Source organism: Nothobranchius furzeri, chromosome 11 (assembly GCF_043380555.1).
Source record: "Nothobranchius furzeri strain GRZ-AD chromosome 11, NfurGRZ-RIMD1, whole genome shotgun sequence".
In the NCBI taxonomy this organism is placed as follows: Eukaryota; Metazoa; Chordata; class Actinopteri; order Cyprinodontiformes; family Nothobranchiidae; genus Nothobranchius; species Nothobranchius furzeri.
In genome coordinates this window covers 49,880,872-49,905,794 of record NC_091751.1, presented here as the reverse complement: position 1 = coordinate 49,905,794, position 24,923 = coordinate 49,880,872, and the positions used below count along the sequence as shown (strand labels likewise).

At 41.4% G+C, this 24,923-nt stretch overlaps 3 protein-coding genes and 1 long non-coding RNA gene across 15 annotated transcripts in view; 3 read left to right on the top strand and 1 right to left on the bottom strand.

The window, feature by feature from the left end:
* Nucleotides 1-616: 616 nt before the first annotated feature.
* abcb8 (ATP-binding cassette, sub-family B (MDR/TAP), member 8) lies at nucleotides 617-6,699 on the bottom strand. 3 transcript variants are annotated; one of them, XM_015956703.3, is made up of 16 exons: nucleotides 6,483-6,699; nucleotides 4,846-5,170; nucleotides 4,607-4,762; nucleotides 4,203-4,297; nucleotides 4,005-4,110; nucleotides 3,758-3,919; nucleotides 3,556-3,641; nucleotides 3,380-3,477; nucleotides 3,181-3,286; nucleotides 2,271-2,304; nucleotides 2,041-2,177; nucleotides 1,871-1,965; nucleotides 1,657-1,790; nucleotides 1,419-1,566; nucleotides 1,088-1,338; nucleotides 617-995 (listed from the first exon to the last, which is right to left on the bottom strand). In XM_015956703.3, exons 1-16 carry the CDS (start codon nucleotides 6,584-6,586, stop codon nucleotides 912-914), a joined length of 2,121 nt encoding a protein of 706 aa, XP_015812189.3. In that variant the 5' UTR covers nucleotides 6,587-6,699; the 3' UTR covers nucleotides 617-911. The 3 variants fall into 3 exon arrangements, with proteins under 3 accessions (XP_015812189.3, XP_054597138.1, XP_070397760.1); XM_070541659.1 differs by lacking the exon at nucleotides 617-995 and having other exon boundaries at nucleotides 1,179-1,346; XM_054741163.2 differs by lacking the exons at nucleotides 4,203-4,297; nucleotides 4,846-5,170; nucleotides 6,483-6,699 and having other exon boundaries at nucleotides 4,607-4,750.
* A 535-nt stretch (nucleotides 6,700-7,234) lies between these two features.
* atg9b (autophagy related 9B) lies at nucleotides 7,235-14,170 on the top strand. Of its 2 annotated transcripts, none has more exons than XM_070541657.1 (14): nucleotides 7,235-7,573; nucleotides 7,721-7,766; nucleotides 8,193-8,255; nucleotides 8,606-8,776; nucleotides 10,392-10,533; nucleotides 10,621-11,369; nucleotides 12,013-12,166; nucleotides 12,247-12,426; nucleotides 12,533-12,778; nucleotides 12,903-13,141; nucleotides 13,233-13,314; nucleotides 13,406-13,490; nucleotides 13,623-13,791; nucleotides 13,943-14,170. In XM_070541657.1, exons 1-13 carry the CDS (start codon nucleotides 7,465-7,467, stop codon nucleotides 13,772-13,774), a joined length of 2,418 nt encoding a protein of 805 aa, XP_070397758.1. In that variant the 5' UTR covers nucleotides 7,235-7,464; the 3' UTR covers nucleotides 13,775-13,791; nucleotides 13,943-14,170. The 2 variants fall into 2 exon arrangements, with proteins under 2 accessions (XP_070397758.1, XP_070397759.1); XM_070541658.1 differs by having other exon boundaries at nucleotides 13,248-13,314; nucleotides 13,902-14,129.
* Nucleotides 14,171-21,467: 7,297 nt separating this feature from the next.
* Nucleotides 21,468-22,322, top strand: LOC129163460 (uncharacterized). Its single transcript, XR_008563363.2, has 3 exons — nucleotides 21,468-21,581; nucleotides 21,783-21,839; nucleotides 22,142-22,322. It is a non-coding gene; the product is annotated as an uncharacterized lncRNA (long non-coding RNA).
* A 1,760-nt stretch (nucleotides 22,323-24,082) lies between these two features.
* Nucleotides 24,083-24,923, top strand: part of obscnb (obscurin, cytoskeletal calmodulin and titin-interacting RhoGEF b) — a 65,842-nt gene continuing 65,001 nt past the window's right edge. For all 9 annotated transcript variants that reach the window (XM_054741191.2, XM_070541655.1, XM_070541653.1 and 6 more), the window contains exon 1: nucleotides 24,083-24,315. The gene's annotated coding sequence lies outside the window, so the exon portion shown is untranslated. The remainder of the gene's footprint in view (nucleotides 24,316-24,923) is intronic.

Below are 24,923 nucleotides of genomic sequence, written 5' to 3'. Positions count from 1 at the left end.
TTTACTATAAATGACTTGCTATAAATGACAGAAATATAAAATGAACGTTTCATTTTAACTGCCACTGGGGTCAAATTAATTTTAGAATCAGAAGGATTTTATTGTCACATGTGCGAGGAATCACAACATTAGGAAATTGCTGCTCTTAGATAATAAAACCATACTAACAATTTAAGATTCATTATAGACAGATATCTGAACAAAACACTCTTAGACTGCATCCCCTCATTTGTAAGATGATCGTTTCAAATCAAATCTCTGACTGCAAATGTTCTCTTGAAAGCCATCAGGTTACATTTGTATTTTTTAAACGTTTCCCAGAGAGTCTGATTTATCCATCTAATGGAATAAACCTCATTTCAAAGTCCGATAAACCTCAGCGCTTTATTTGTTAAGCCTTGTAAACAAGATTGTAATCCTGTTTACTAAGACAGCAAATATACTAGGTGTGGTGTCTTGGTAAAGATTTTTCTTAGTGCTAGAGGATATCTGAGCTCTGTGTTTAAAGATTCACCAGTTAAAGAACATTCTGAAATAACTGAAGCATTTCAAAGGAAACGCAGAAAGCATCAAAACAGCAGTTCCCAAAAGTTAGATCACAAAAACAAGATTCAAATTTTTATACTTTAAACGGTTTAATAATGTTTTAGTTTTTAAATGTTTATGTACTATTTTTCCATACAAGATAGACAAAAACCCAGGGGCTATATTTTTATTTTAATTTATCTGCACAGTAGTGTATTTTGAAATAAACACATTGGTCCATTAATACTTAAACACAAACTGTTTAAAATGTATAGCTAAGCTGCTGCTAAACTGAAAGCAGGTAAATGTACTACACATTTGATGTTATTTAATAAACAAATGTTTTTTATATATATAACTGGTCTACTGGAAACAAACTGTTGTGTCTATTTTTGCCCCTCGGCTTTTTGTCTGCGGATCAGATCAGAGTAGAGTCCTCCTTTGCCCAGTAGTTCCAAATGTGTCCCAGCCTGCAAAGAAAGAAAACATCTTTTTTAATAAACTGAGACATTTAATCAGAGGTCAGAGTCCCTCTGCTTCCTTGGATACGCATCCTCCTCACCTCGACAACACGACCGTTGCTCATGACACAGATGAGGTCGGCGCCTTGGATGGTGCTCAGTCTGTGGGCGATGATGAGAACAGTGCGGCCTCGTGTGGCTCTGTCCAGAGCTTCCTGGACCACTCGTTCAGACTCTGCATCTAAAGCGCTGGTGGCCTCGTCCAGCACCAGTATGCTCGGGTTCTTGATCAAAGCTCGGGCAATGGCGATGCGCTGCTTCTGTCCGCCTGACAACGTCACACCTCGCTCACCTGGAGACCTGGATTTTAGAATTTACAAGCAACACAATTTCCAACCTGAACGTGACGGTTTGGATAACAAACCCACATACCGACCGTGGTGTTATAACCATCTGGGAAACTGGTAATAAAGCGGTGAGCGTTGGCTTGCTTTGCTGCACTAATGACTTCAGCATCTGTGGCGTCTGGCTTCCCAAAGCGGATGTTCTCCATGATGGAAGATCCAAACAAAACAGGTTCCTTTGAAACAGCACATGAACATAAGTTTAAACCTAAACAAAAGCTGTATATATACTCATGCTCAGATAATTAACTGATTGCACTTTCTACCTGATTAATGAATCCAATGACTTGCCCTCTGAGCCAGGACAGGTCCAGCGTTCGGATATCAAGCCCGTCCAACATGACCACACCACTTGTTGGGTCATAAAAACGTTCCAGTAAGGCAGCCACGGTGGACTTTCCTACGGGGGTTTCACATTTATCAACCAGTAATTATTCAACTTTATATTCTAACAGGAAACCAGCCAGCGTTTAAAATCACCTCCTCCAGATTCGCCGACAACTGCCACGGTTTTACAGGGCGGCAGCGTTAAGTTAAACTTCTTCAGGACTTCGTGGCCGGGTCTCGTTGGATAACTATGAACATTTTATTTAACTCATTAAATATCCTGATATTGTGTTGAAGTGTCTTGAATATTAGAGGAATTCTACCTGAATGAAATGTTCAGGAAGTCCACTCTTCCAGTCAGAGAATGATATGGGATTCGTCCTCCTCCACAGAGAAGGATGGTTGGCTGCAAAGAGAGGTACTCAAAGACCCGAGCCCCGGAGCTTATTCCTCTCACCACCTGTGAATAATGTTATAGACGGCATCAGCTTGGCTCCAAATAAAACCGAATATGATGTATAAACAATATATAGCATTAATTAGTGGTACTGACCTGTCCGAAAAGGATGGAAATACTTGCTAAGGACCTGGAAATGAATGAGATGCGTTTGTTAAAGGGATATTCCACCCCTTCATGAACTTTTATCTGTTGCCATATTCCACAGAGTTGGAATTCTCCTAATCGGGCCGCACTCCACTTGCTTTAGCTTAGCATAAACAGTGTAAGTGAATGGTAACAGCTAGCATGCTGTGGGAAAGTAATGATCCTAAATTTTCACTCTTGTCCTCTGGTGTGACATGCTCCTTGCAAACCAGATGTTGAGTTATTTTCTCCACGGGTGTTGACGGAGGAATTCCCAGGGCAGCAAGCGGTTATCTTTGTTCCACATTGGATGGAATTCTGTGAAACAAGCTGCATGTTTTTGCATCCCTTTGCTACACAAACAAGAGCCATTTTCTCGCATTAGAAATGTAACCCATTCAAACAACGGCAGTAAAAACTCAGTGCGGCTCACGCATTTGTGTTTACAGAAGCAGGTGTCTTTTGTGGCCGCTGCAACGTATCCTTGCGTCTTGCAGCGGCGGCTTGCAGCGCTGCTTTGCCATAATGTAGTCCCAAATCTAAATCGACTCCTAAAATTCCTTCATGTTACTTATTTTCATTTGCAGTTAATAAGGTTATTAAGGGTCACCAAGAAAAACTGAGGATCACTAATGAGTCATTTTTATGATGTTTTCACACAAAATGCTAGCTGCTACCATTCACTTACATTGTTTATGCTAAGCTAAAGCTAATGAAATGCTGCCATCTGGTTACAAAATGACTTTCTCCATTTTTCTAACTCTGGAGAATTTAGAAACAGGCTAAATTTCACGTAGGGGAGGAATAATATCGGTTTCCACACATTTAATAAAAATTTGAGTTGTAGACAAATCACTGTGGGAAAATTGTTGGTTTATACCTCTGAACAGTCTGAGATGCAACTAAGAAAGACATCAGGTCTCCGGGGGACATTTCATTGCTTGAAATTAAAGTCCCCCCAGCAAATATCGTTCCTAGTACGATGCCTGCGTTAAGAAAAGGGATTATCAACAGGTCAGAGATACAGCAGCATTCTGCATCACAGTGAATCCCAAAACGTTCATAATGTAAACACTCACAGTTCAAGGCCATGTTTGACAGGCCTTGGAAAATGGCGATCCCAGTGCCAAGATTTTCATTCATTTCACAGGATTTATCAACTTCATACGCATATGATCTGAGGGAAAATAACGGTAAAAATAAAAACACTACACTGCACTGAGAGGGAAGTGTTGCACGGTGTGAGTCAACGTACTGGAGCTCCCGTTCCTCCATTGCAAAAGCTTTGACCGTCCGTACATTCCCCAGGGCCTCGTCTGCCACTCCTGTTGCTTTTGCCACCTTTAGACCGGAACATTTTATTTCAGTGCACATTTTGAGACAGCGGTGTAATCAGCAGCATTCAAATAAACCTTTTCACACAACGGTGCCTCATTAAAGACAGCATATGGCGTCACCTGCTCTTGAGCCAGGCGAGACAATTTTCGCAGGAATGAGCCAATCAGAGCTCCCGCTCCCACCAGACACGGGAGGACGATCACCGTCAAGCCTGTGAGTTTGGGTGAGATGATGTAGAGCGAGACAAAACACCCGATTGTCTGTGTGATGCTCCGCAGCCCCTAAAGAAATACCAAAACAAAATAGTATACGTTTATTTTAAACAACAAAAAAAATATCTAAACGAGTCCTGCTAGTGTTTAATACCTGAGAAATAACCAGTTTAAAGGATGACTTGAACTCCTGAATGTCAGCAGTCAACCGATTCACCAGCTGCCCGGTTTTATTGGCATCAAAAAAAGCCACATCTTGCCTGGGGGGGGGGGGGGGGGGGGGGGGATTGGAGTGTACACATTTGAAATGAAAGTTTAAATAAAAGAATGCAGAAGTAGATGTGTTAAGTACCGTAGCAACGACGCAAACAGGGTCTTCCTCATGTCTGCAGCCACTCTCTCACCCACTCTTGAAAGCAGGATGATATAGCCACTAGTTAGCAGGCCCTGAACAAACCGTAAACCTTTAGGTTATCTTCATATTTGCCTACTTTGTCTGAAGATCAGCATACATTAGCCAAGTTATGTGCTTTAAAATTTAATAAAAGGAAGAAAACCCCAAAACATCTCATTAAACAATAAACGCATTGAAAGATATTAATTTGTTTTCCTAAAAATCCATTTAAAACAAAAAAAAAACTGATCAGTTGCAAACAGTGTGAAGAAATCTTGTTTATATTTAAAATGTGTTTACCCGTACTAGATCAGGACGAGCTACTACTGTTTTGTATGATGTTAGATTTGTTGTGTACTTACTTGGACACCATACAGGCCAAGTAATTTTAGGGCAGGACCTTGTATCTCACTGATGTAATTCCCTGTGTTTTCTCTCAGGTGTCGCGCCACAACATTCACCAGGTCTCCAAGCATCAGCGGGATCTGAATGTTCAGGATAGCTGCACCGAAAGCAAGCTGAAAAGTTTGTTTTTTAATTGAAATGAAATCAGAAACACATTTGTTGTGCATCACTATTAAATACACCTAATGAAGCTTACCACAACAGCACAGACGAGTGCAAACAACTGGGGTTTAACAAATTCCCACAGGATATGCCATTTGAAGTCAGGAATCGGGACTTTGGCTGTAACTTCCACTAAAGTGTTGTTGTTTTTATCTGCCTTGCAGTAAGCTACGTGAAAAAGCAGGCGTGCTGACACAGTGAGCACCGCAGGTCCCAGGAGGAATTTCAAACCCAAGGGGTTGTTTGATCGAGTGGAGGAGTGGCGGAAGGCTCTTTGAGTCAGGCTCCAAATCCGACTCACAGCACTGCTGGGCTGCTGTGAGGAGCTGTATGCACGGGGTCCTGAAGATGTATACAAGCTGGATAAAAACCAGAAAACAAATACAGTTAGAGCCTGAATGCACTAATTAAAAACCACAAGATGTAATTGTTATTGAAACTGCTGCAGCTGATGATAGGAGTTTTAAAAGCTGTTGAAAATTACTAATAAAACATATGTAAACTTTAGGGATAAACTCCTGTTAAAAGGGAGTGCTTATGCATTTGTTTTGTATTGATCTTAAGTGGCTGGGGTGAGAATCAGCTCCTCCACATCCGAGTCCATGGTCTTGAGTCAGAAAAGAATAGAATGTATTCTCTAGGTCAAGGATGAGTTCTTGCCTCAATTAGAGGTATCTTGGGGTCTTGTACACGAATGAGGGAAAAATGGAGCAGGAGATCGATAGGCGGACTTGTGGTGCGACTGCAGTGGTGCAGCCGTTTTATCAGTCTGTCACATCAATATACACTCCAACCCTCATCTATGGTCAGGAGCACTAGGTAGTGATCAAAAGAATGAGATCACGGATACAAGCAGCTAAAATGAATTTTCTCTGCAGAGTGTCTGGACATCCCGATGGGGTGAGAAGCTTGGTCATCTGGGAAGGGCTCGGAGTGGATCAGCTGCTTCTCCAAATCGAGAGGAGCCAGTCGAGGTGGCTCATGCATCTGATTAGAATGCCTTCCTGATGGATTTTATGGGCTCATCCAACTGGGAGGAGACCTAAATAAAGACCCTAGACATGATGACAGGACTACGTCTCCCGGCTGGCCTGGGAATGCCTTGGGATTCCCCTGGAGAAGCTGGCCCAAGTGGTTGGGGAGAGGAAAGCCTGGATCTCCCCAAGGCTGCTGCTGCTGCCCCCCCCCCCCCCCCCCCCCCCAACCCACACCGGATAGGGAAAAGAAAACTGACGGATGGATCTTAGTGGATTACAATAGAATTCCTTTAGACTGTACTAAATTAAACACCTTCAAGAGATATGACATTTATTGAAGTATGATGTACTCATTTCTACTGTATTAGGTGTTATACTGCACATTTTAGTTTTTTTTACAAGGGACTAAATTAAATCATTATGTGATTGTCTTTAATTGACAAAAGAATTATGCTTATCTGCACTGTAAAGCAATATGAGTGACCAGCTGAAATGCAACTGTTAATAAAACAATTCAAAACATCATTTGACTTCATTTTCATAACAATGTTCAAGTGACAGATTGTAGAATTTAGTCAATAATCTCTGACAATACGTGCTAAGACGAGTTTGTCAGTGTTTCTCCTGCATATGTTGTTTATGCAACTTGGACAAATCTGATTAGCTTAACTAGCTACCGGTCGACTTAGCCTACCGTGACAGCTTCCATTTGTCTCCTGTTTTGTTGCACAGCGAATAAAATGACCGTGACTGCGAAGGAGCAGTAGTGCTCAGTCTACAACAAAGCAATTGAATCATACTTTAATGGTTGTTTCATTAATAAAGGGCATATAAACAAATGAAACATTAAGCTCAACAATAACTTAGCAACATCACGTAGGCTGCCATATTGGCGTTCACCCACAACGCACGAAAGCAGCTCTGAGGCTAAAACAGTGCTTTATAAAAACGATAAATTATTGTTTATATTTTATTTTTTGGGTCATTTGTGCTTATTTTGTGGAGAGACAAACAAAAAAAAGTAATTATTTGGAAATATTTGGAAAACTACAACAACACCAGGAACTTACGTCTGTACTAAAGGGAAGTGATGCAGGTGTCGTGTGTTGACATTTGTTTGTGAAAGACAAAAACAGTGGTCACGCTGATGGGATGGTTTATATTTTTGAAAATCAACGAATCGAGAGACTGAAGAGTGCGCTTATTTTTCCTTTAAACACACCCGAGAGTGCTAAGCGATCTCAGTTTAACACCGGACAGCGAGACAACAGATCCAAGATCAGCAGACGGACCGACCGAGTAGGGAACAAAACAAACCCTGTCACCCTGACTACACTAGAGGCTGAATCATTCACAGGCTAGCCGGCTTCTAGACACTGCTTTACTTGTAATCTTTGTATATATGCGACTGACATCCTCTAGTCAGGTAACTGAACATCTGTGCGTTAAGTCACTCTTGTATTTAACGTGTAACAATGGTAATTTAGGGTTGCATGAATGATGTCCGCTAGACTAGCTAGCTAGTTAGCAACCCAGAGTTAGCTTTATATAAATTTCAACCTCTTTTAAGGGTCAAATAGCTACAGGATGTAGCCTAGGCAGTCAGTTACATTACATATGTTCAGTGTTTACTAAGTAGCTCGTCAATTTGGGGTGACAGAAGAATATGAAGCACAATGGCTAACTTTGAAGCTTATCAAGAGTATCAGAGGATTGAGGACTTCGAGGAAGACTCTCCACCAGGAGAGGAAGATTTGCTGCTGCATGTGCCTGAAGGACTTAAAGGTAAACATTAAATGTTTTTAACGTTACAGTTGCAAAGGAAAAATTAGCTAGCTATCGTTTCCTCAGTTGACAATATTCCTGTTATCTAAAGTTTTTTAAAGCACACCCGCACAACATGTCTTGTGTTGCTTTTCCTCTTTATTACAGACTCGTGGCACCATGTCAAGAACCTGGATAATTTCTTTACAAGAATATCCTTTTTTTAAAAACACAATTTGCTAACATGTATAGGTGGTTGTGTGTGTTCACAGTAAAAATATGAAATTGCTCAATGTTTACCATTGATGGATTACGAAACAATGAACCTTGTGACACAAATCTGAATGCCCCACAGCTAGCCCTATAGAGGAAACAGCTACCTTAACAAGAAATGACACAGATCTAACATATCACACAGCTGAAGTTGTTTATTGTGCTTGAAAATCTTGCTGATTTATCTTGTAGTTTTTTTTTTAATGTGTCCAATTTTACTTTTTTTGCTTCTGCTATATTTACAATAATGCATCAAAGCTCTCTGGTACAATAAAAATGAGTGATGCATTGTGCTGTCATCACTTAGTGTTAAAATTTTGATTTATGTCCTAATATAATTTAAAATTTCCCTTAACACTATCTACATTTACCATTTTCACCAAAAGAACGGATTTTCCTGTATGATGTTGTCAGAGTTCTTTGAACTTGTGTAAGTATTAACTTTTTAAGGCGTTTGATGAAGATGCATCATGAGATATGGCATCATATTTGTCAGCAAAACGAGGATGCTTGTTTTCAATTTGACTTGGGCCTCATTTATGACAGTAGCAGTTTGCCATGTGGTTATGACTTAACTGTGCCTGAGGCTTTTGCAAGACCAAGATCACTCCTAAAGTTAACAACAGCCACACATAAATCTCACTGTTCCCTTTCCAAGTTCTGTTGATGCTTACCTTTTTATTAAAAGTGCACTTGTTAGGGTTTCGGATGGGGATCATTTAATGTAATGTCTTCATGTTCGACAACTAAATCACCCTTTTCCTGCTCTCATCGTTTCAGTCAGTTCTTGTTTGTTGTCACGTTCACTACATTCCTTGTCAACTGTGTGGAGTACGATGTCCTGTTTGCCAATCGAGCTGTTAACCACACTGGGCCGAGCCAGAACCCTTTGGATAGAAACAAAGTCACTCTGCCAGATGCCATCTTACCAAGCCAGCAGTGCACTCAGAGGTAAAGATGAATTTCTATGGGGGACAAAATGAGCTGAATCAGTCAGAGTTGCATTCAAAGGAAGTGATATTTGATGTGTCCCCTCTCTTATTTTAGCCAGACTGATGAGATGCTTTGTTTTTAAGCTGAGGCTGGGATTAGATACAGGTCTTCAGAGATTTCTTTTGTCAGACTTTACACAGCTGCCCAACTTAAGATATATTCAATTAGACTATAGGAGTTTCTCATTTTGAGACTTGGAATAAATGTAACTGTGGACTGCAAGATATGGTCACACTCAGGGTAGGAATATTAGACGTACGCTCATTTAGCTCTACTCTAATTAACCTAAATAATGCTATAACTCTTATCTGCAACGACTTTATGAGCCCATTTAAAATCTGCAACTTTGGTAAAGCAGTGATTTGAGCTGGAAGGTTTGGAAAAATCATATTTATATACAGAAATACTCTTCTTTTACAGTTGTCTAACAAAACCATTTGATTTTGCACATGAAAATGGCATCACAGAACTATCCAGGGCTGCAGAAGTTCTGCACGCACCCATCCCATCCCTGGGGGATTGGGTCAGCTTCTGCTTCAAGACATCAACACAGGAAGAAGGCATCCTAGGCCCGGTTATTAAAATGATTATTATAGTTATTTTATTATTATTAGAATTATTGGTTTGAATGGTTTTTCTGTTGATTTCTGTTTTATTTCAAGTAAAAATCAGAATATTCATCATAAATTGCACTCGTGTGTTGACTATTTCTACATCGGCAGCTTTGACTTGGAACATTCTTGCATGATTTCATGGAGGAAGATGTTTATGCACAGCTCAGGCTGACTAGAGAGCAAGCCAGTGTAACTGAAAGTTTTGTTGTGGGGAAACTGGCTAGCCAAGAAGCTGATTACCTGACTTCCACATGACAAGTTAATGCTACCGTGCTGCGAGGGACAAACCGCCCCCACCCCAAACCTGTATATTCCCTATTTTAGTTTTTCTTGTAGAGCCTCCACCCGGGTTGTTTTCTCCTGCGTGGCCTATGAGCCACAAGCCTCTCATCACCAGCTTCATTCTGACCGTGACTCAAAAGTTGTTTATATCAAAGTTGGTGACGTCCAGCCTCTTGGAATTCTAATTTAAGAACAGCTTGTCCAACAGTTTGGAGTCTCTCTGTCCTCTTGATCGCTCATATCCCATTTCACTTTTAAGCAGCTTTCCAGAGTGTGTGAACCAAAGACAAAATGACATATATTTTTCTTACCTCTCTGAAAAGTGACCTAGTAATACATTTTAGAGCATTTATTTAAGATAAAGCTCAGATGGTAGCACGTAAATTAGTTTCTGTTTATTTTTGGGAGAATTCTTAGTTTTCATGATTTTCAAATAGATCATTCATCCTTAAATCTATAAACAAGAGCTTCATAGATTGTAACACATTTTATGATCAATAATTGTGTGTTTATTTATTGTTAGTTTACTTTATATTCATATGTTCCAATATATCTATCTTAAAACGGCCAATTGCTTATTTAAATGCACTTATTTGAATCCTAAAAAGTAACAAATATAGAAAGTTGGCCCTTTCTGACTGCGGCTTTGTTTGTGATTTTTTTTTTTTTTTTTGCAGGATACAAGACAGCAGCTGGATCATCTTCCTCCTCATCATGGCTGCCATCTTCTGGATCTATCGTCTCATAAAAGTCTTTTGCAATCTTTTGAGCTACTGGGAGATCAGGCAGTTCTACATCAAAGCACTGAAGATCAGAAAGGTAAGTGCTACACCTGGTGCTGCACCTGGATCAAAATCTGCTTCAGCAGATTTTAGACGCAACTAATTTTTTTTGTCCTCGCTCCAGGATGAACTATGCAATTTCACATGGCAGGAGGTCCAGGATCGACTCATCAGCCTGCAGAGAGAACAGCAAATGTGCATTCACAAGAAGGAGCTGACAGAACTCGATATCTATCATCGCATTCTGCGCTTTAAGAACTACATGGTGGCCATGATAAACAAGTCTCTGCTGCCGGTGCAGCTGCAGCTCCCCCTGCTGGGCAACGTAATCTTCTTAACTCAGGGCTTAAAGTACAACTTTGAGCTCATCCTGTTCTGGGGTCCCGGTTCTCTGTTTCAGAACAAGTGGAACCTGCACCCTAAGTACAAGCGGAGCGGAAACCGCCTGGAGCTCGCTCAGCAGCTCAGCAGAGTCATCCTGCTCATCGGTTTGGCCAACTTGCTGCTGTGTCCCTTCATTCTGGTGTGGCAGGTGCTTTACGCTTTCTTCAGCTATACAGAAGTGATCCGGAGGGAACCCGGAAGTCTGGGCGCACGCCGCTGGTCCCTGTACGGACGCTTGTACTTGCGTCACTTCAACGAGCTGGACCACGAGTTGCACGGGCGATTGGGCCGCGGCTACAAACCGACTTCCAAATACATGAACTCGTTCACGTCGCCGCTGCTGACCGTGTTAGCTAAGAACATCGCCTTCTTCTCAGGATCGGTGTTGGCGGTTCTCATTGCACTGACCATTTATGACGAGGACGTCCTTACGGTGCAGCACATTCTGACCGCCATCACTGTTCTGGGGGTGGTGATTACTATTGCCAGGTGAGCTGCCATTGGTCAATTTCTTTGGGGAAATTCTAGATCATTACTCTCATAAACAGGTTTTTTTTTAAGAGCAAATCACTCCAAATCAACATTTTTTTGCTGATAAACTATATAAATGAGGGTCTGATCGTGCTGCAGACACCTGTAGTCAATAATTCGGCACTTTAGTGCATCTTGGTTCAAATATTCTGCCTAAAACTGTCAGCGATGCACTGCATTCAAATTTAAATCTGCCATCGCTATTGGCTAAGAGGTACACTATGATGTTAGATGGTACATTATGATGTCACAATGTTGTGTGTGTGTGTATCTGTTAGCGGCTCCGCTCTCTCAGTCTGCTAGGCAACAGCATTTGTTGCATTTTTCAAACAGGAAGTGGGAGTTGAGTAAGAATCTGGTAGGGGGTTACTTGCTCTTTAAGGTAACACTGAACACAAACATTCTATAATGATTCTCAGCTATGTGTGAAATATTTACATAACTATTAAAACTGAAGTGTGCTAGAGTTAGGGTTAACGTAATTTGACATAAATATTTTGATGAAAACAGGTTCCACATTTGCCTAATTTTCATATTTCTTATGCATCAGCTAAAGAAAAGGAAAGTCGTTGATGCTTTTTTTGTCCTTGTCTTCCCTGAGGTCTTTCATCCCAGATGAGCACATGGTGTGGTGCCCGGAGCAGCTTCTGCAGTGCGTGCTGGCACACATTCACTACATGCCGGACCACTGGAGGGGCCACGCTAACAAGAGCGAGACCCGCGACGAGGTGGCACAGCTGTTCCAGTACAAAGCGGTGGGGAAAAGAGCTGCCCAGCAGTAGAACGTGGCCATGTAACGGAATCCGATTCATTTTCATAAATGTTTTCATTTTAGGTCTTCATCCTGGAGGAGCTGCTCAGTCCCATAGTCACACCCTTCATTCTCATCTTCCACCTAAGAAACAAGTCTCTAGAAATCATTGACTTCTTCAGGAATTTTACCGTGGAGGTGGTTGGAGTTGGGGACATCTGCTCGTTCGCGCAGATGGACATTAGGCGCCATGGAAACCCAACGGTAAGACTATTCTATATATAGAAGAATATTTAGCTTTCTGACCAAATAAAAGCCTGATGTGACTGGTGTATTGTCTTCATTTGTTTGTTTGTGAATCCGTTTGCAGTGGATGTCAGAAGGCCAGACGGAGGCGTCGATATACCAACAGGCTGAGAACGGCAAGACGGAATTGTCCCTCATGCATTTCACCATACAGAACCCCCGCTGGCAGCCGCCTCAGGAGAGCTCCTTGTTCATCAGCCACTTGAAGGGAAAGGTGCAGCATGATGCACAGGGCGGGCCCTCCACACAGCTGCTGCTTTCAGAGGCTCCTCTCTGTACCTCACTGCAGTCCAACGAGTCTGCCACCGGGGTAAGGAACCCAGCAGCCACGTCTGCTACACAAGTCCCACCCACACATATGCTACTGTTAGTTAATAAAATCCCATTGTGACTTGGGATTTAAGCCCTTCTCATTTCCGATGTGTGTTTTCAAGCCTGAAAATTTATTAGCCAGTGTCCTGGCCCACCCCATCCTCACTGCGTCTGGACTACAGGGGCGAGACCGCCGCTTCATTCCACCCAGCACAGCTGCTTCTGCTGCAGCCAGTGTCCTGGCCTCCTTGTCCTCCTCCCAGCTTCCACACACCAGTCGTAGCCACGCACACGGGCTCCTGCCTTCCTCTGTCCACTCGGAGGCCACCATGTACCACAGCGATCACACGATTCCCAACAGGTACTTTCAGAAAATATTTTGAATAAAGTAATAGTAACTTAAGTGTGCTTGAATTAAATTCACAGATTGATGGATAAATCTTTCTAAACAGTGACTCTCACATCAGGAGCAATGCCCTGAACTCAGAGTTCGCCTCAGCAGAGATGAGTCTCCATGCCATCTACATGCACGAGGTATTAAAGTCATGCATGCGCCATACGCAGGCTTAGAAGGTTGTTGTTTTTAGCCCTCGTGTAGTTTAACAGCTTCGATTGTCTCCCCCAGCTCCATCAGCAGAGCTCCCACCCACCCAGGACGTCGGGACAGTGGCAGAATTCAATGCCGATGCGGGACCCGCACACAAGCATGGGTGCATGTTCAAATGAATATTTATGAAATTTAAAATTCTGATGAGATCAAATGAAAAAATTCAAAACATTTTATTTTTCATTTATTTAAACTCAGTCCTGCACTATTCTCCTGTTTATTGTAATTGTACCAGGTTTACAGGCTCATAGTGGCCATGGTTCTAGCACTTCCTTGCCCACCCCAGTCCAGCTCGGTGGCTGGAAAGAGGAAGAAGAGGAGGATGAAGCTGATCAGGAGATCAACAGTGGATCTACTCCAAAACCAGGCACAGGGAGTAGTTGTTAAAGTGCCTTTGTCATAAGGTAATTCATCTAATTTAGGCTTTGCTGCTTTTGATTTTTGTTGGTAATCCTAAGCATCAAGAACACATCGCCATGATAAATTCTCTGGTCTCTTTTTATTTGTTTTTTAGCGTTTACGTGTTTCTTTCTTTACTGAACATTGTGGCCTTAGATAATCTTCATGGAGAGCATAGAGTGGACCTGTAAAACATCCCTCAGCGTTTGTTTTTAAGGTGAATAACCACCATCTCAGCACCTCCACGCCTCATCCTGACACATCAGGCAGCCGACGTCATCAGGGAAAACCACGTCTTCCGTCTGTTTTTGTGTCATTTTATCACCAACGTGTACAAAAATGCATCCGTAGCTCGTTTGATGGATACATTGTGAGGGAGGTGGGCACATTTAAAAGGCTCATCACAACTTTTGCAGTGTGTGTGTGTGTGTGTGTGTGTGTGTGTGTGTGTGTGTGTGTGTGTGTGTGTATGTGTGTGTGTGTGTGTGTGTGTCAGTCAGTCAGTCAGTCATAAGCTTTTCCAACAAGTCCGATTATTTCATTTGTTTTCTCAGATCAGTGGTATCATGATGTCTGCTGAATCACAACACCTACATGTTGTTTGTAAGCTGCCTGAACAGATTAGATTATCAGAAAAAAACACGTATTTGACCCGTGCGACGTGTAAATACACTTTTGTATCTTACTTGTTTCTAAAAAGGTCAGTCTTTTTTTTTTTACTACCGGATTTAATCTTTGAAAAAGAAACCAAGTATTCAAGTGAAAAAGATGATACGATAACCATACTACTACTACTACTACTACTATTACTACTACGACGTCACCACATGCTCTCATGCTGCTATTTGTAATTAGCCATAAATACAGATTTTGCTCAGTGTTACTATTTCAGGTGCATATTTGCAGTTTGCTACACAGAGATGTGAAATGATCTCCAAATGCACACACCTTTAAAATCCTAAAAGACAGCCGTTAAGTCTGTAAAAACAAGTATTTAAACTCCACCTCTCTGTTTTACCTCAATGGTGATGATAAAAAAACTAATCAAGTCATTACCTCTGCAGTGCAAATGTGTATATAAATCTTTTAGCTGCATTTGGATTTTAGTGGCAGTGTAAATGGAAACCATTGCATTTTCATATCCTACTCAGCAGTGAAGCTCAGCTGTGAAATATATTTTAACAAATGGCTTCTATAAGTACTTTATGATGCTTTCCTCCTATTTGTTTAAATGTAGCTTGTCCCCAAAAAAATAAATCACAAGCTTGTTTGACTGTGCTGTTTCTTCTGCACCTTTTAGGCACTCCTTTTTACCTTTCTAAACTGTTATTTTTCTTTCAAAGTAAAAGCATGAGAAAAGAGATAAATTCCCCATTTATTAGCTTTAAAAAGTATTTATTACTTGTCCCACCCCAGATATTTAACAGATAAAAGTAGTTTATGTATTTATTTTTGAAAGTTGGTTTGATTTGAACAAATTATTTGATAATATCCCTGCCTCGCAGTAGATAAGGTTTTATCTTTATGCTTTGAAGGAAAAAGTAACAATAACCTGCTCAGATGGTGTTAATTTTATTCCCCAAAATCAGCATTTTTATGCAAATATTTGTAAATAATCTTCCATCATATCAACAGAACACAAAAATATAAAAACGCAGGTCACTTACGAGTGTGAGGATGTGTGTCTGTGTCACACACACACACCTGTGTGATTACACCACTTTTGTATTCAAGCATGCTTATTCACTTTTCATGTCCCTCTTTAAAAGATATTATTGTTGGCCATTTGATCAGCTGCAGTGCCTTGGGATCAAGGATTATCAATAGCTCTTTTAGAAGTGATCTCTATATGAAACCATTAAATCTACCTTTAGAGATTTGGCTGCACATACAGTAGGCAGTGGTTCGGGTGTTTAAGTCACTTGTGAGACGTTTTGTTTCAGGCAGCAATCTGCTTCTGTTCTGGGATTGCTCTTTTCTAAATAACCCGAAGAAGCGAGGGCTTCATTTCATCACAAACTATCATACTACTGGTTTTTATCCACTACACCCCAGTCTAAAAGTCACAACTGAACAAGGTGCTACGTTTTCATCCGGATTGGATGAATATTGTTATGTTTTTAAAATGTGTAGTTTATTTCTCTCGGTGTGGTTTTGATTTGTAAATTAGGAGTTAGCTGACAGAGAAAACATGCCAAAAGAACTTGTTTTCAGCTCATTTTCTTATGTTTGTTTTTCTGTGTGTGAATAGAGACTAATACATCTTATTTTGAGTGTTAATCATTTGACTTGTGACTGATGATAAAATGTTCATTTGAAAATAAAATAAAATACTTCTCATTTTCTGTTTTGTTTTTCTGCAACTGCTCTGCTCTTAGAAGAAACCCGAAACAAATAACAGGAAGAAAAAGCATTTGCTTAAAACAAATGTGTCCACAATGTCCGCTTGGTTCTCCATCAACATTTTGTTGGTCTGGATCTGGAAGCCCCAAAGGAGCTTGGCTCTCTCGTTCTGTACCACCTTAGGGGGTGACCTTGGGGCTTCCAGTCTATATTCTGTTTCTGTATACGATGCCATCTACTTAGTTGGAGCGTTCCATGTATGCTTTCCCTGCCAGCATACACCCTGCAGTTATGTGGTGGATTGTCTCAGGGGCCTCTTTGCCTAGCCTACACCTTGGGTCTTGGCCTCTGTTGCTCTAGTGTTCAGGGCCTGTTCCTGTGCAGCCATGAGTGTGTCCGTGCTGCCCTTCAGACCACACATATCCTAAATATATATACTTTATTTTTAAATTTTTTTTTGCATCTTGAACTTTAAGTGCATGCGTGTGAGAGAGAGCGTGTGTGCATCACTTCAATTTTAGCCTAATTATGTTTAATTTAATGTTTTTTCATTTGAAACTTGAATATGATTGGCAGGTGATATCTTGAAAATCTATTCTGAAACTAGTTTTGTCTTCTGTTGCACAAAATATAAAATAATTTTATATAGATTTCCAAAATAGCCTCACTAATATGGACGATTTACCAACTTCACTTCTTTGTCAATAATACTTTTGTCAAACTGACTTTGTAATAAATGCAAACAAAACGTTTGAAGACGGCGTTGCATCTAATAAGAGAACCCTGATGCTGATCTTCACTTCCTACACCGCTGTGAGAATCAGCATTATGTCATCGATCCAAAGGTTAGCTCTCCTCATTCTAACATTTCACACGTTTTCAAAAGCTTGTTTTGTAAGCTTTATGCATCTGTTTGTAGTATATTTATTATAATTCGTATCCTTGTCTTCCTGTACAGTGTTGTAAATTATACATTGTAAATAAAATAATCAGTTCGCTATTTTTGCCTCATCTCTTGATTTTTTGGGATGACATGATTGCACCTGCTTAGTCAAAATTAGGACCAATGCGCCTCCTGCTGCTCGTTCTTTGCCATTGGTTTTTGGATTATTTGCATCGTGTTTACAGGCCTCTAAACACTCTTGTGTTTGCACCGATATAACCCTGACCATACCCGTAAAATATCAGGGGTCAGGTGGAAAGAGCTCCTGTTCACACCACGTAGTTTGCGTCGCACACATGTTGAAAATTGTGTCATCGTGCAAAAAATATAGAACGTTTTTCACAAAGCATTTTCTCCTGCAGAGTTCTTATGATTGTCACTCAGGCAGAGGTGTGAACAGATTGTTGCAATAACTTTTTCTCAGGGAACTTTCAGGGAGATGGAAACCAAACACAGTAGCCAGCACAGGAGGAAGCAGAGACAACACCGTCTGCTAGAGTTTCCAGGGGTTTAAATCAGGGTCCAGGCGACCTGCTGCTGTCACTCATCAGATCTGGGGGAAAGCCCACTGGGAGACCACAGCGGGCAAAGACTGGGAACTAAAGGTAGAAAATCAAACTAGCTGTGTGTTTCTTATAAATCCCCCCATAAAAAAATCTCCATTTAAACTTTTTCTACATTGTTTTGTATTTATTAGATTGTACAATTAACCTGTGACACACTAACATTTATAGCCATTTATAGTCTAGGCTGTTCCTAGACGAGTTTTCTAAAAGAGACGATTTATAAAATAAACACATTTGCATCATTAAAGGGATACTATGCAACTTTTTCATATTTTTAAACCATTTTCTTGAGCTAGTATGTGCTAAAATTCAATTCAAATATACTTTATTAATCACAATTTTGAGATCAGACATACATACATAGACATAGACACATGACAAGAATTGGTGACTGTGGTCATTCGCAACCCGAGTTGCGCTACCTTAATAGTAATCAGAGGGTTTATATAAGGATTGGGTCAGGTGGAGGAAAAAAAAGGCACTTCAGTTACCCTCCACAGTGAGGGCAGCTTTGCTGTGCAAAAAGCACCTCAGACAGAAATGCAACAGACTTCAGACATCACACAACATAAGTGTCCACTAGGTGGGGAGGTAGGGTTGGGAACTCTCCTCGCATCAGTGCATGCAGTCGCAATGAGCAGCGCTCATCACCTCCTTTTGGGCAGGGGAGGGAGGAAATTGGGTTAGAAAGCACAGTGACTCCTGGAAACGGTTCCACAACCTTCACCGGTCTCAGTCCTGCCCAGACTGGGATAGGGAGACAGAGTTGCCATGGCGACAGCAGCATTCCACATTTCTTCTGAGGAGGAGTAAACACTTCAGCCATTCATCAGCCCCTACCGCCCTCTGTGGCCATAATACATACACTTTCAACTTCAGAGTGTCTGTCCGGTCTGTTGAATGTATCTGGCGCTACAGTCTGCTTCAAGCACGTCTCCTGCATGTTTTAGATCACGAACAGGAACGATGAGTCACTCCTGTAGATGCTAACAAAGGTTGGGGAGACATTTCAGCTGCTAGATGAAGGCCCTGTCCACACATAGCCAGGGATCTGCCAAAACATAGATATTTTTCTACGTTTTGGCCTGTCATCCACACGAAAACGGAGTTTTTTTCACACGAAAACTGATCATTTTAAAAACTCCGGCCAAAGTGAAGATCTGCGTTTTCTCCGTTTTGGGTGTCTGCGTGTGGACAGACAAAACTGGAGTTTTAAGGTCCGCAACGTCACTTTCCGCGACAAAAAAATGCTGACATCACGTGTGCGACCTGTGTTTACACTAGCCGACAGCATGGAAGCCCTCAGAGCTGCGCTCGCTTTATCAATTGTCAAAGCGCTTTGCTTGTTTGTTTTTGCAAGCGAAATTACTGCTCCTTGCGGAAGACCACAGACGAAGGACGAGGTTAAGAACGGGGGAAGTACTGCTGCCTACAGGTCTGGCATGTCCTTAACTAATCCGGGTACGTGTGGACAGAGTTTTTTTTTTTTTTTAGAACGAGGTGGTGTGGATGCAAGTTTTTGGAGGGGCGGATATTCGTTTTAAAAAAAACCCGGCTACGTGTGGACTAGGCCTAAGGTGTTAAAAAGACGAACGCACAGCGAGGAGATACGTTTTGCTTTTGATTCTAATGGGAGTGCCAAAAGCAAGCCAAAACTGCCCATAAACAGTGCCTCATTACTCTGAAGTTATACATATTTAGTTTAGCTGATCTTGTGGATTTTATTATGTGACTATCAAATGATAAGTGGAGTCAAGAATCAGAACAAAGTATTTCATTTCTTCAGCTTGAATTATGGCTTGACCATGAAGTTTCAGATGCAGTTCTCTCATAGAAAGTGATTGTGAAGCAAAAAAAGTTGGGCACCCATTTACTGACATTTAGAATAAATTGTGAGTTTTAATATGATGACACTGCATCTAAGTGGTGCAGCTGTGCAGTCATGGGCCCGATCTCAATACTCGCACTGCGCCCTGCGGTCTTCAGCAAAGTGCACATGGAGAAAGTGCGCTGTAAGGCTTAGAGTGCGTAGTACACACGTGTGCAAATAATTGCCCAATTGAGACAGGGAGCATTGCGTCATCAACCGCAACACATGCCTGGATTCTGGTCTGTGATACTTTAAAAAAAAACCTTTACTAACAAACAACCAAACAATTATTTGAAAAGAAAATCACATTCATTGCTGCTTTGTCTAAAAGTTTCAGAGCATCAACTAATCGTCCTAAAATTAACAACTTTCAATAAAAATACATATTTTGTATTTGAGCCTTTTCTCCTGCAGCAATGGATTGTGGGTAATACCCTTCACCAAAGTCCGCATCGCTGCGAACTTGAGTGAAGTGCAAAAGGGGCGTGATCAACTTGCGCATTTGAGAATTCAGACACCCTAAGCACTCGCACCTCTGGTCGGGATCGCGCAATTAAAGGGCGCAAGGGTGGAAGTGCGAGTATTGGGATCAGGTCATGGTTTCATTGTTTCTGCCACTCACGTAGCCTAGTGAACTAGACCAAATTCTTGCTTTGCAAAGTTTGGTCTAGGCATGCTCCATTGGAACCTCAGCAGCTCCTACCAGGACTCTGGCTAGCCAATCACAGCTCTCTAGAGGGGTTTCAAACACATAAAGAGCTGTGATTGGTCCATAATGGTGGGCCAATCCTAGTGCTCTATCTGCTTAGTGAACAAATCACAGAGCGTTATCCGCTTTGTGGGCCAATCAGGGCACTCTATATGCCTGGTGGGTGGGATGATGCAACAGAGTGAAACAAGAGTATGTCACATTCATTGTCCAGTAGCATGCGGAGATCATTTGAAAGACAACGGTAGAACCCGCCCCACAACCGAGAGCCGTCAATGGAGCGTGGCCAGACTAAATAATACATTTATTTAGTCTGGCTTGCCAGGCTACCACTCACGTGCATAATGTCATCATCTGCACACCTCTGGAAACCAGCTCCAGAACAGACTTTTGGTAGGTCACATTAATATAGATGGTGAAGAGCAGGGGGAATCTAATAAAGATCCATTAATCTCTACCAGGGAGGCAGAGTAGGGATTAATATTCTACAACGTTAGGTCAGCTGTTATGTTTTATGAAGTGTTTCCACTTTTATAGTAACCCTGGATTTTAGGACTTTGCTCAGCATGAAGTCATAATTTAATTATGGGTTTGACATGCTGAGTGCAGCTGTCACAGCGGTGGTTGTAGAACAATCAGGATGACACAGCTCGTCTTTCATTATATAAGTTTATATAACCGCTTATTAAAATGCTTGAAAAGGCAGTTGAACTCAGAAGGGAAGGTAAAACGAATAGACTGGATGTGAAAATGAAAGTTAGAGCAACTAGAAAGCTTGTTTATCCACAGACTGATGAACAGAACGGGTCTCATAAGCACTTATAAAATGGGTTTATGTGTCACAATAAGCCTGGATTAAAATGCAAAGAGCAGGGATTTAGATTTAAAACCCTGACAACGCTGTAATTTCATCACAGCATTTCAGATGCGAGACTGTCACGACGCTCAAGGTGTAAATTAGATTCACATTTAACCTTCTAATGTGAAACTATAGGGCAAAATATCACGTTTGTAGAAAGGTAGCAGAATAAACAGAAACCTTAACTGAAAACAAAAACAAAAACCTGACTGATGAGAAAACCACAATAAAAGTAAACCATCTGGCAACGGTTTGGTAAAAACCAAAGGCTAGTTATGCAAAGTAGTGGTTAGTGATAGCAGCTGGGCTAATGAATGGAGTGGAGACAGGTGCGCGATAAGCTGATCAAGTCTTAGGGAAATAAAGAAGAAAGGGAAAAAGAAAATGAATAAGAAAAGGTAAAAAGTGGATCCCAGGTAAGGCAGAAATTGGTAGAAAGAGCTGAATGAAGAGAAGGAAGTGAAGAAGAACCAACTGAAGGTCACACAAAAATCAGTGTGAACAGGTGAGTTTTCAGCCGCTTTTATGAAGGACACCACCGAGTCCATCGATCTGAGGCTCAGGGGGAGAGAGTTCCAGATTAATAGTGATAATGACAAATTAATGAATTTAAACTCAAAGTATTTAAACAAAAAAAGGCATGACTGAGAAAAACAATAAACTCATTAAAATAAAAAGCATGATCTGTACTCACTTCTGCCCTCAGGATGGAGGTACAAGAGAATTAGAGCAGACTAAAATCAGCCATCAGACTGTTGAACAGGTAAAATGATTACATTCATGTAACCCTGTAGTGTGCCTCTGCAGCTGGGGTTGTTCCTTTTGTGCTACACAGACTTAAACAGACTTAAGCCTGAGAGGAAAAAATAATTTATTGTGATTTGCACATTTGTTTCCTCTGGCATTTATGGCATCTTGGTGGAGGGTTGTGGGAAAAAGTAGGATTTTCAGTGGACATTGTGGAATTGACAATAAATTGATTGGATTAAAATGAAATCTGTTTGAGAGAAAATTTCCCGTTGGGTTTATGTGACCTTGTTTTCTTTTCTTTCTGTTCGATCCCAGCTTGGACCAGAGGCTGCTGCTGTTGTGTCCTTGGGCAAGACACTTAACCCGCCTTGCCTGCTGGTGGTGGTCGGAGGGACTTGTGGTGCCAGTGTTCGGCAGGCCTTGCCTCTCAGCGTGTGAAATGGTCAATGAGTGTGTTGTGATGCGCTTTGGGGGTCTGTAGAACCCTGAGAAGGCGCTATATAAATACAGGCCGTTTACCATTTCTTAGAGTTCACTGGTTCAGCAACACATTGTCACTCCCAGCAGGTCAAAAACAAACGCTTGGTCAGCCACCCTCCGCGTCAGACCCCTGACGCAGAACGTGCCCTTTTTCGTCACTTATGTGTGAAAATGGATTTTCCCTTTTCTGACTGCAGATTCCAATGCAGCGTAAAACTGACGCGATGGGATGTTCGCTGATGCGGCACCGAACCATCTCATATATCCGCACCTGAACCTTAACTTTTTACTATTTATAACCTTCCCCTCACCCTCATCCTAACCTTCACCCTCTTGCCACCTAAAACGTTACTCTCACTGTGATCAAGCGTTTGTTTCCCATGCATTCTGACTGTGAATTTTCGTATTTGCCGCCCAAGGGGAATGTTAGAACATACCATCTGGCGAGGGGGAGGTTAAAAATACCCTCTACTTTTAATGTCCACCGTGGTAGTTGAAACCTCCCTCTCACGTTGGCACAAACTCGACCAATGACGAGGCGGCTCCCGCCGTTCACTTCATAGAGCCGGCATTTAGAGCGATCGACACGTCACTAACGTGTTCGCTAGCAAGATAAGATAGGTTAGGATAGGGGTGAGGGGAAGGTTAAATAAGAGGATAAGGTTAGGGTGAGGTACAATGAGCTTGTTTGGTGCCCTGGCTGCGGACATCCCATTGCGTCAGTTTTACGCTGCATTGGGATCTGCAGTCAGAAAAGGGAAAAACCCCTTTTAAGTGACGAAAAAGGGCACTTTTGGTGTCAGGGGTCTGAGGCGGAGGGTGGCTGACTTTGTTTTTGACGCGCTGGGAGTGAGAATGTGGGTTGAAATCATCGACATAGAATTATAAATAATTGAAATCCATGTTCAGCAGGTCATTAAGCTCAATGGAAGCTTGCAAATAACTCTCAGATTAAATTAAGCCTAGAGAAATCTCTAAAACTAGATAGGACCCTTGGAGGACCTCTAGTCCAGGTACACCTGTAGAAAACATTTATATACTTCAGTCTCTTATTTGTTGGACACTAAAAATCAAATAAATCCATATTAGTATTTCATATCTGACAAATCTGTCAAATGTTTTCTGCCCTCTGGTGGATATTCTAAATATGAAAAATCACATTGTGTGTTATTATTGATAATTCTACTTAAACAGCTCAACTAAATAAAATCTGAATATTATTTCATGCTGGTTTTAGAGGCTTAATTTTGTCATAACAGCTGTATCAGGTGTGTGTGTGTGTGTGTGTGTGTGTGTGTGTGTGTGTGTGTGTGTGTGTGTGTGTGTGTGTGTGTGTGTGTGTGTGTGTGTGTGTGTGTGTGTGTGTGTGTGTGTGTGTGTGTGTGTGTGTGTGTGTGTGTGTGTGTGTGTGTGTGTGTGTGTGTGTGTGTGTGTGTGTGTGTGTGTGTGTGTGTGTGTGTGTGTGTGTGTGTGTGTGTGTGTGTGTGTGTGTGTGTGTGTGTGTGTGTGTGTGTGTGTGTGTGTGTGTGTGTTTTCTCCTGGAGAGTTAAAAGTTTAGAAATTCTTATTTGATAATTGACAAATATTTAATAAGGCTGTACTCCACCAGTCTAAAGATCTAAAACATGTTAGATCTTGGTGGTGCTGAACCCTGAAGGTGTGATTTGTTGACTTGTGTGGTGCTGCGGCAGAGACCTATCTGCTCTCCCCGGAGAGTTCAACAGGCTCCTGTCTCCACAGCTATTGACGCGTCTATTTTGGAAAAAGGAGGCTGCACCAAAGCAGCATGAGAGCTGTTTGGCATCGCAAACCACCAGAGAAGAAAAGGAAAAAAGAACTCTTGTCGACCGCCCACCACCAGAGGAGACCGGGGGAGTTCCATCATTCTGGATTTACTATCACTTCATGAATTTTTGAGCATAAAGTGGACTTTTATTTACTTTTTTGGTGTATCAGCTGGAAATATATTGATTTGTCGGCTATTTTACCTGAGAGGCTGAAGACTCAAGGTGAACAAAAAACTTTACTGTGACATGTGGAGATGTGTAGAATTACACTTTTATTGTTATTACTGCTGTACTTTGTGACATTTGACTGCTAGGTTTATGCCATGTTGTTGCAAATACAAACTTTTTTTAGGTTTTATCAAAACACAATAATAGTACAACACCAGTATACTACATTTAAAGTTTTCAGAACATAGAGTTGAAAGTAAAGTACATTTCAGAAGAGGGAGCTTTATCTGTGACTACAAATGGCAATGGACAGAGACGGGCTCTAACAGCTGAGGTTATTTTTGGGACAGGGAGGGCGAGCAACAGGGGTGACAAAGCTGGCGAATGTCAGTCTTTCAAAGGCAAACATATTCTTTATGTGACCTTGTGGAGGAATTTGTTTATTATTGCATTATTAACTCATGCTCTTAATAAACACACTGATTTTATAATTGACCTGATGACTATCAGCAGTGGTAGAAGAGCAATCTTACTTACGGCTATAAATATTCCAAACTGAGATCTGGATTTATGTCTATTTGAATGGAACGACATATTTGTAGAGTACAGTACACACGGCACACTGTAAAACATTACATTTAACTGCATTTGATTTATTGAAG

Coding starts and splice junctions, on each gene's coding strand:
- abcb8 (XM_015956703.3), bottom strand. CDS start 6,586: ATGATTCAATTGCTTTGTTGTAGACTGAGCACTACTGCTCCTTCGCAG. Junction 3,642..3,757: donor CTCGCCTGGCTCAAGAGCAG/GTGACGCCATAT, acceptor TCCGGTCTAAAG/GTGGCAAAAGCAACAGGAGT. Junction 2,178..2,270: donor TTTCCATCCTTTTCGGACAG/GTCAGTACCACT, acceptor CATTATTCACAG/GTGGTGAGAGGAATAAGCTC.
- atg9b (XM_070541657.1), top strand. CDS start 7,465: ATGGCTAACTTTGAAGCTTATCAAGAGTATCAGAGGATTGAGGACTTC. Junction 8,777..10,391: donor AGCCAGCAGTGCACTCAGAG/GTAAAGATGAAT, acceptor TTTTTTTTGCAG/GATACAAGACAGCAGCTGGA. Junction 13,491..13,622: donor GGACCCGCACACAAGCATGG/GTGCATGTTCAA, acceptor TAATTGTACCAG/GTTTACAGGCTCATAGTGGC.